The sequence below is a fragment of the Erpetoichthys calabaricus genome, chromosome 8 (genome assembly GCF_900747795.2).
Source record: "Erpetoichthys calabaricus chromosome 8, fErpCal1.3, whole genome shotgun sequence".
Taxonomy (NCBI): Eukaryota; Metazoa; Chordata; class Cladistia; order Polypteriformes; family Polypteridae; genus Erpetoichthys; species Erpetoichthys calabaricus.
This window is the reverse complement of record NC_041401.2, coordinates 80,571,043-80,581,784: the sequence shown is the minus strand read 5'-3', so window position 1 is coordinate 80,581,784 and position 10,742 is coordinate 80,571,043. Positions and strand designations below refer to the sequence as shown.

Genomic DNA, 10,742 nt, shown 5'->3' with positions numbered 1-10,742 from the left:
TTCATCATCTCAGTTTAACTACAGTGCTGCTGCGGTGCTCATCCAGCCATTTCTAATTGACCTTCCACTGTGGTCAGTTTAGAAGACCTAGCTGAGGAAGAGGAACTGGAGTTTCAGATACAATGAAGATAGAGTTGAGGTGTCCATGAACCCAAATAGCACACCGCTATGCTCTTGCATCATCAACCACTCCCAGGCCTCGGAACTTGTTGTGTTCCCACACTTGCCTTCTGTGTTTTTGTTCTCTTCGTTTATGCAGTGTTGTCCTTTGACCAGATTATTATTACACTAATATGTAGAAAACACTCATATTTATTTCCACACAAAACTCAAAGATATTCTGGACGTTTCTATCATTTATGACACCTTCTCCAAAATGATATTTTGTATAAAACAGTTTCTGTAGATTAAGCACAGAAAAATTAAAACAATTCTTACTGACTGTAAACTGAAAATATCATTCTGTCTGTAGAAGGAGTCTACGTCTGTATAACCTGAAGGACATCTTTGACACTGATCCATGATTAAACTTCATTAAAATGTCTTTCTCTTTACGATTTTGAAAATTTGATTTGTACCTTTGTCTCATCCTGGGGGTTTCTTCCTTACCATCACATGCACATGGCTTTGGAAAGTGTTAGGGAATTAAATTAACTTGGTAGTAAACTTTTAAACCCAAGGAGAGCCTGCAAACCCAAAGCAGACGATAAGCGGGAATTGCCATATGCAGTTGTAGTGCTCGGTTTCTACCGCAGGCTTTTATATTTGTTCTCATGAGACATTGTGACCAGTAGGGGCCGTTGCAGCAGCCCATGCATGAGACACAAGTTTTATTACAATAAAGAACCTTACAAATGCTTTGAAAGTAACAAAACACTCGTGTTGTTCTCCTTCTCTTTTTTATATCTCACCTTGCACTCCTTCAGGTCAGCTTCGTCCTCCTTCCACCCAACTCCAACTCGCCTGGATGAGGGTGAGTGGCTCCTTTTATCTTGGACCCTGGAGTACTTCCGCTGCTAGGGCATAACCCGATGGAAGCGCTTCTGGGTCAATCGGAAGTCCTATAAAGCACCCATGGTGGTCCCCATGGAACCCAGAAAGCTGCCCTATGGGACTACAGTTCCCAGCATGCTTTGTGGACATCTTTACAGGTGGCATCACCCTGCCAGGTTGTCTCCTCTTGTTCTTCTGCCACACTAGACTCCTGGCCAGGTATTGTTTTTTGGTCCAACTCTTTCTGGATGCCACTGGCATCTTCTGCCTTTCTTATGCCTTTGAAGGGCTGACCTCCCCTTACCCCATCCTGGCCAGGAGGCCCACCCATGCCCACTGTCCATCTCAATATAAATGTAATATTATAAACATGAGCGTGGTATGTTTTCAACAAAACATCAATAGACTAATTCCTGTGAAAGAAGCAGCAATTGTTTATCATTGCACAAATGAGAAAGCCGTTCAGAATACCCCCCCCCCGCCTAGCCCTCAGCATGAAGTCACGGTCTCTAAGGCGCATGGGAGGACAGCTCAGCAGAAAGTGAGTGCAGACGACTTGGCTGCCAAGGCTGCGGCAGTGCTGCGTCTGTAAATGGCAACCGACTGCCCACCCGACTTATAAAAGGCGGCTCTTTGGCAGAGCTCTGCATTCCGTCTGGACGTCTCTGCTCTGTCTGCTGAAGGTAAGAAACGGGCCCTGTTCTCACTTTTCTGGGCATTCACTTTTGTTAATTCTAGCACAGAAAGGTGCAGCGGGATTACTCTGCGTTTCATTTAAGAACATTCTAGAAGGGGGCACTTTGAGCTGCAAACTTCTGTTGGAGTCTGAAGAAATGTGCACAGCAGGCATCGTAAGGGATATGTTAGTTCCTTGGAGTTCATCATTTTTAGGTGTAATGTGATTCTTTTAGAATCTGTTGTGGTCTTTTAACCCTTTAAACGCAGCCTCATTTATGACCATTGTCCGCTACTTTGATTTAATTGGCTATCACTCGATGTTCAGGTTCTACTCCTCAAAGTAACGGTCAGACATTTCTCTTTCCGAACTGGAGAATGAGTTCTGTGGTACACATAAGTTACAGAAGAATAAGTTGCAAAGTCCAGTAATGTTTTAAAAAGAAATGTACTTTGAATGTTTTTCTTATTTGCAATGCTGTTGGAACAAGCTTCCAAACAACGACAAAAGTGTCAGTGAATGTGTCAGGAACACTCAGACACCATGCTTTGAAACATCTACCAGTAGCATTTCTAGTTTTACTGTTTTGAAGCAACACAAAAATCGAGATTCTTTTGCTCCGCTGTTTACTGTATTAGAAAAAGTATCCATAGCAGGCGTACTCACCATTGAAGACCCCTGGGCTGTCCCTCATTTTGAAGGGCAGATCTTACTCTATGTAGCTGGTAAAGAAATTCTACAGTGCATCCAAATTACACCAGTTGTTGCAAGTTTTAAAAATGTCCTATCCAAGAAAATCATAATATTGTGAAATGAAGAAGATAGAAAATGGAATATGGGATGTCAAATTGTTCAATAAAGCCATGGGGGGGTGGGGGGCACTGGGGGCAAGGTGTTGCTGTGATACAGCAATTCATCCATCTTTGAGGGAAGAAAGAAAGACATTGCATTGTGGTTTCAGGCTTTGCAATATGGAATTTTAACAGCAAAACACTGACATGAGGAAATGGATGATTTTGTGCAACGTCTTTTTACATTTGACATTATTGTTTGGTCCCTCCAGCGGGTCCAGAACACTAGGGATCAGTTCAAAGGGTTAAACATGATGTTGTTGCTAACAGTGAACTGTTTTCATACCTTCCACTAACGTAATGCTTCATGGGCAGTGCGGTGGTCTACCGCCATGGGTTCACATCTATCTGTGTGCAGTGTGCTCTGTTGCCATTCATTTTTCTGTTTTCTCTGATAATCCCCTTGACGCACCTCTTAGGTTGATTCATGAATCCACGTTGGCAGTGTCTAGGCAGGTGACTGTGCTCTGTGGCTGGCACGTTCTCGATAATAAGTTACCACCTTGGCACGCGGTGATCTGTTAAATGAATGAAGGGGCCTGGATGGACGATGGATGGTCAGTATTTTCACCTGAAAAGTAAACATTATAGATACGTTTCAGAAGGCAGGATTGAAAACAAAGTGAAGCTTTTAAACAAACTGAGTCCTTAAAGAAATTAAAGAGAGCGGACATGGCACAGCTCAGTAAAATGTGTTTATTGTGAAACTGACTACATTTACACTAAAGCAGGGGGTCTCCAGCTCCAGCCCTGCAGCTCTACTGTAGCTACAGGTTTTTATTCTAACCCTTTTCTTAACTAGTGACCAGTTGTTGCTGCTCTTTTGCCTTCATTTTAATTGACTTGTTATTTAACACTCGGACCTCTTAATTGTCACTCCTTTCCTTAATTAGCAGCCAAACAATAACGAGATACAAAATGAGCCACTAATTAATTATTAATAAGTCACCAATTAACAAAAGGGTTAGAATGAAAACTTGCAGCCACAGTGACCCTCCGGGATCAGAGTTGGGGACCCCTGGACTAAAGTGTCCTCCATGGTGACCTGTTAGTGGAAGGCAGCTTTAAATTCCCTGGCAAAACCAAAATGGTCCTGAAATATCTGAGTGCCTTGCTTCTGGCCCTCTGTCTTGTGCACCTCACCGCGGTGACTTGGGAGGCCTAACGTCTAAACATTATGTATGAGAACGTGTGAAGGGTTTTTAATAATAGTCACGACAGGACCTTCAGAATGTCCCCAAGTAGTGCAAATCAAAGCTGCCACATAAGTGACCCGAGAAAGCTTTTTCAAGATGGCATATACTGTGTTTGTATGAAGGACTGGCTGTCTTAGGTGCACACAGAATATTAGCAGACGGGGGGGGTCCTTCCAGTAAGGCTTTTGTAATTTAGTGTTAAATCAAGGAAAAAGAAAATCAAGTGCAGCAGCATCAGTGGGATCAGACTCGTGGATCAATAAAAAAATCAGAAGATCTTGGCCGCAATATGAATTTCTTGGATTGATTTTTCAAATGCGGCATGCTTATTGATTTTTTTAAATGGAAAGAACAAGGGGTGATGGGCGAGATAAATGCTGGTGATTAGTGCAGGGTCTGGAGACAATGCAGAATGAAGTGAAAAGTGGAAATGAAGCTTAGCATCTCACTAGCAAAAAGACTGACCTCCAAACAGAACAGGAAATAACATTGCCAGTCAATGTGAATTAAATTAACTTTTAAAAGTGACAATGCCTTCCAACAAAGATTATTCAAGCACTTGTAGTAATTACTGTATTTTATATGGTGGAAAATCAGCAAATTTAGGGTCAAGGATTGGATATTAAAGAGTAACACTACACTGTCCATACCTGTTGCTCCAGTTCTGATCTTTTCTCATTGAAGTCTTGGGCTTTACATTGTGTTTCTACTCAAAAGCTTCAGACCACCCCTGTATGACCAGGATTAGCCAAGCCGTCAACTCGTTGTGCTGACAGATGCCGGATACATTGTTTTTGGGTAAGTCAAAGTGCGGTAGAACAGACATCAGGCAAACCAATGTGAAGGGCCCAAGGGCGCACAGTGCTAGTAAGCCACATCAGTCTCTACTGAAAGCTCTCCCGACAGGCTGCAGGACTGATAGAAAGCCTAACAGGAGGAAAGAGACCCCCAGCTTTTCAGCTTCTTGCTATACTTAGCCTGGACTGCTTCGCCTCATCTCATAAGTTCACATTGAACAAGTTGCTTAATCTACCTGGGCACCAACTCTAAAAATGTGTATAAATAAATAGTTGCTATGGAAAAGCGTCTTGGAATGGGTGGCACTGTAGAATGGTGCAATGTAAAATAAAGTGTTGGTTGTGTTTTTCTAGATTTTTACCAGTGCATCATCATCATCGTCATCATGTCAGATCTGGAGACTTGTATGATTACCACCATCGAGACCTTCCACAAATACTCCGGAAAAGAAGGAGATAAACACAAGTTGAAGAAATCTGAGCTTAAGGATCTTATTAACAATGAGCTGTCCGGATTCCTGGGGGTGAGTAATGGCACACAAGCCCACAAAGTGATACACAAGAACCTTCAAAGGTGTGCAGTAGGTGCTGCTGGTTGTTTCTTATTGCAGTCCCTAAACGATGAGCCACAGCATGCAAGCAACCATAACTTGCAATGTAAAAACATATGCCTGGCCACCAGCTGGTAGAACAAGGCTTCCATCTCCTCTCCTTGCCTGAGCTTACTTGCTCCACTGAAGTTCCCCCTCCTCTTATTGCTGTGAAGGCCCCTTTTTATTGTTCATCTCTAATTGGGTACAGATGTGACAAGCTGCTCCATCCAGTGAGCAGCTGATGCGCCCAACCAATCCATTTACCTCCACACACGGTACGGTCGGCCAGGTACCTCAATTAACCATGGAGTGCACCATGCCTGCTCACACCAACACCCATTTGAAGTCCTGCACTTGAGGATTATTTATTTCAAAAGCCACCCTGCGCCACGGACCACTCATCATAACGCCTGATTAAATGCACCTGATTGTTCTCCCAGAAATCGTAGAAGGGAAATATCAGGAGACCCTTTCAATCTACAAGAAATTAAAGGCTAAGTTTAGTACTTTTCAAGTCAAAGTTATTTCTTCACAAACATGAGAAGTCAAGCAAAATGACACCTTTTATTGGCTAACTATGCAAGCTTTCGAGGCAACTCAGGCCCTTTCTTCAGACAAGAAGTAATGTCTTGACTTCTCATTGCATCCATAATGGCAAACACGGTACAACACCCTACTACTGCTTCACAAACATGGAATATTTGCATTTGCCACATGAAATTGTGTTTGAAAGTCCTGCATTTTCTATAAATTCTTCCCGCACTGTCATTTTACATTAGAATTAATGGGGAACAGGTAAACTGAGAAAACTAAAGCCTTAAAAACTAAAAAGATTGAATGCATCCATTTTTCAAGCCGAGATATTTGTTCAGTATTGATCTGGGTTTTGTGATTACACACATATTGTAAAATAGTTTACACATGCCATGTTTGAAGAAAAAACACCAATATTATATACCAATATAATATACATAAATCTACTCTATATATATAAAATCCTAAGCCTAAAAGTGCAACGATTTTGTGCAACGTTTTTATGTCACGCTTTAAATCAGGCTTATTTTAAAACCTACATATATATGTTTGGTGTCATTCTTTTCAGAATTTATCAAACTTTAATGTAATGTTGTTAGATATTCAGATTCCTATTCCTTTTTTAAGTTATAAACTAAAAAATATCAAGAACTCATGTCCCGCGAGACGAGACTTTGTGCCAAAAGATTAAACCATGCCCGGGGCCGGAAATAAAAGACAAAGAGTAGGACAGCTGCTGTACAGGCTTTTAAATGTTCAGAATGCTACGGGACATGCAGATCACACGGCACGGCAACAGCAGCTGATCGAGCAAAGAGGAGGTAAAAAAAAAAGAACTATTTGTTTCCTAATGTATCACCATTTAAGAGGGGGTTTCAGAGGAGCGACTGCATCTCCTTGGGGTGCGTTCAGCCCCCCTCTTCACAACACGAGCAGCAGAGACACAAAGTAGGCTGGCGTATAGCACAGCCTGGGGGGTTTGACGAGTGAAGCAAGCAGAGGGCGAACCCCCTAGTGTGTGTATATATATATATATATATATATATATATATATATATCCATCCATCCATCCATTTTCCAACCCGCTGAATCCGAACACAGGGTCACGGGGGTCTGCTGGAGCCAATCCCAGCCAACACAGGGCACAAGGCAGGAACCAATCCCGGGCAGGGTGCCAACCCACCGCAGGACTATATATATTTTAATGTCCTTCAAGTCTAAAGTGGTTGTCCTTGAAGCCATATGAAAATAATTGATAAAAAAAGTGTGATCCTCTTAACCATGCAAAGGCTGCAAGTCACCTTCATGGTGAACTGATTTAGACTGCGGTAGGGTAAAGCCATGCAAACTCCAACCTTGACTTCATAGTCAAGTTCTATCAGTAAGTGAGAATCCCCAAAACTAAGAGCAAGTTTGTTTTACAAAATAAAGTGATAAGAAGGCCCTGTGTAGTTAAACAGCTCTGGCTTTCTCCCCATTACAGGGATAAGAAATCCCATAAAGACTTACTGATTGCCTTGACTCACAGAACGCTCAACAAAATCAGATAGAGTCTGGATAGGATGGCTTGAAATGTCAAGTGCAGAAAACTTTACCAGACAGCTCCGTCAGTACTGAACTCTGAATTTAGCCAAACAAATGTGACAACTGCCAGGCAAGAGTGAATGCTGATGGAATGGCCTTCGTGTGATGCAATAAATCAAAACCAGCATCCAAAATATTATGTTTTAAGAACAGGCTTGATAATATTGAAATACAAAATGTGATGTTATTCCTTTCATAGACAGTTGAAAACTCCCCAAGTTGCTCTCAGAGAGCCTTTAATGCCTACCTCAAGTGGACTCTAAAAAAGAAACCTTTCTGTTCTCTTGCAGCAAGTCAAAGACCAGGCCACAGTGGACCACTTAATGGAGACGCTGGATGCGGATGGTGACTCTGAATGCGACTTTCAGGAGTTCATGACCTTCGTTGCCATGGTTACCATTGCGTGCCACGAGTTCTTTGAGCATCATGAGGACGAGTAATGGCCTGCTCTCTGAAGGTTCCCTTGAAAACGCAATGCCTTGCAGATGTTAACCTTGTACCGGCTTTAGCCTGAAAAGTGTCCGTCACTCTTGGGGTCTATATGGAGCAGGGAAGGGCAATCCCAGAATCTTGGGGTGCAATGGTGGCTGGTTTCATTTTAACCAAGCACTTAATTACTTACACACACACACACACACACACACACAATGGCATCCAGTCTTCACAAGCTTCTCCACAGGTGCTCTGCTGTACCTGTTAGCACAGCCTGTGATTAGACAAGCACATGTCCTAATGGTAGAATTTCTAAGGCTTTTCTTGGAGAGCCCCGTAACCTCTTATAGAAGTCCCCTGATGATTGTGATTGGAAAAATCTCAATGCCAAACAGCTTTCGTTGGATTAGATCCATAATTTTCTCTTTTACAGGAATGCTGGGCAGTGAGTGACGCCATCATCCAAATCAAATTAAAGTAGTCTGACTATATAAGCACTTGCCCTCCACTACCATAAAAAAAATAATGAACAAATTTTAAAAAATGAAAGAATGATGAATAGACTGAAGTCGAAATTCAATCTATTCAAACTTTGATGTGGTGTCTGCAAATTCAGGGAAATGATGACAAGCCAACAAAAGTCAAAATAAAAATGATGTAATATTAGATGAAAATGAATAAAGTGCCACACAAAGCCAGCATGGTAGTCACTCAGACAGTGGAGGCCAGTTGCCCACTGATCAGCTCTCCTCTAACATAGTGTGTAACTTAATAGAGAAGACAAATCAAAACCACAAAGGGTAGGATTGGGGCTGTCCAGGGCCTACAATTAGCGACACCAGTACCTGTGGACCCCAGATTGTAAACTGCTAATCCACTATTACTTTAGCTTTTGGTAATTTTTAGCTAACAAATTTAGAAGGAACAACTGAAAATGAAGTGTGATGACATGATGTGACAGAAACCAGAAGTTCTCACCTTTGGTCGCCACAGGAGCTAAAGGTGGGTCCTAGCTGTGTAACTCTGCTGCCAACCCATGGGGGGCAAAAAAGTACAAATAAGTGAAAAGGCTATGAAGTAATAATATAAAAGAACTGGGTTCAAATCTCCTCCCTGGCCCACTTCACAAAGACATGTGTTGGATACTCCTCTCCATCCAGCTCAGAGAGCTACTGTTGTCAGGCCTGGCACCCTCCATAAGGAGTAGGAAAGAAGGGGGAGTGCAAGAAGATGCAGCATGGGGCAGAATTTAGATCAACCTATAGAACAATAGCTAATCAACCACCACTCCTTCAGTCCACCTTTTTGTCCCATAAGATATCAGTAAGATGAACACCATCATAGGAGTATGCAGCAGCAGTGTCACAGTTTACATCTGAGCCTGAACAGGCCCTGGACTTCAGAGTAAGTCGGGATGTATGGACAGCCACATGTTTGAAAGTCCAGCATTTTAGCGACTAGGCCACAAGCCCCAGTCTGGTGTAGTGGCTAAGACAGTGGACTTTAAACACTGAGACTGCACTGTGAATCTCTGAACAGTTGTAATGTGTTTTGATCTTGTATGTTACCTTGGATAGAAGTAGCAGTTAAGTATGTAACAATAATAATAATAATAAAAAGCGTGCTTCACATTGGCCACTTAAAGGCCCAGGCATGCATCATGCAGAGAATTGGTCTCTCTGGACCAAACACCATGTCCACAGTTTTGAAGGGCTTTCACACTTCAGGCACTTCCACAGTGACTGATCACAAGTCAAGGTTGCAGATAGGTTCTATCTGTAGAATTGAGGACATTGCTCTTCTCTCAAGGCTGCTAGTAGTGGCTCTGCGACCTCCATAGTTGGACACCAATACATTCAAGAAAATAAGACATTTCGCTCTTCAATCCAAAACAGAAAAGTGAGTTTGAGCCACATTGTCATTAGTACATCTCCTGGGATCTTCTGCATTTGTCACCCCGTCATGAATTTAATATCCTGTGCTAATTCAGCAGTCAGTACAGAAAATCTGAGCAGGTGACTTTGATGTCATTCCCCATTGACTAGTGAGGAGCCCTGAGCTCACTGAGGTGTACTTGGAGAGTGACTGCTCGCTCACAGTTGGGTCCAGGATTTTTTCTTGTTTACTGTCCCAATGGCTACATTGAGTAACACTGACAACTGAGCTCCCTTGCACCCCATTAATGTGGTTAGGCATGGAAACCCTTCTCTCAGCACAGTGAGGTGCTTTCAATGTACCATATGCTGCTATGTGTTCAGATCATTAATAAAAGATGGTCACTGTGGTTGGGCTCTCCATTTGTGCCTCTCTCATGGCTTTCTTTGGTTCACTCGCTACTTTAAAGCCTTAATTCTCTTTGGGTGGGTTAGAGACAGCTGGGATTAACACTACCTGGGATCCAGAGTTAGTCGTTTTGTCATGTGATTCTGCCACACCGGGTAAAATGGCCTGCTGGGATCAACATTACCAATACACAACAAGAAAGGACAACTGAGATAGCATTCGATGGAAGGAAGCATAAGTGAGTCAACACAACAGAGTAAGTGCAGCTTCATCATTCATCCACAGTCAGCTTTTATTTGGTATAATTCTACTCAAAGTGACTGTTAACGTGAAGAACTTGAGTGTGGCGGTGTGCATGAGTGTGGGTGCGGTGGACTGGCTCACCTTCCAGCGATTATTCCCACCTAGTGCTCAATCCTGCTTGGGTGCAGCCCACACAACTCTGAATTATAAAAAATGGTTGGGTGCCATTACTGAGCACATGATTTACATATACTGTACATGATTAACTCTCTGTCCTGTCACAGTGTTGTGGGCAGACTGGGGCTTATCCTGGAAGCACTGGGTTCAAGGGAGGCACCAAACCGGGAGGGAATGCCAATCCGCCATATGCTGACATTTACATTTGCATTTATTTGCTTAGCAGATTCTTTTATCCAAAAGAAGTCTATCTGGGGGACTGTTTGGGGGAAGGTGTTACAGGACAAGGGTACAAAAATTGACCCCTACAAGTGGAGAGCTCAGAACAGAAATGCAAGCAAGGTACAATTCGTGGGTTACAAAACCTAACAGCTAATATCAGA

General features: G+C 42.6%; 1 protein-coding gene across 1 annotated transcript; it reads left to right on the top strand.

Annotated features, from left to right (window-relative positions):
- The first annotated feature begins 1,555 nt into the window (after window positions 1–1,555).
- Window positions 1,556–9,940, top strand: s100b (S100 calcium binding protein, beta (neural)). The gene is made up of 3 exons (XM_028806961.2): window positions 1,556–1,676; window positions 4,868–5,037; window positions 7,515–9,940. Exons 2-3 carry the CDS (start codon window positions 4,900–4,902, stop codon window positions 7,662–7,664), a joined length of 288 nt encoding a protein of 95 aa, XP_028662794.1. The 5' UTR covers window positions 1,556–1,676; window positions 4,868–4,899; the 3' UTR covers window positions 7,665–9,940.
- Window positions 9,941–10,742: the final 802 nt, after the last annotated feature.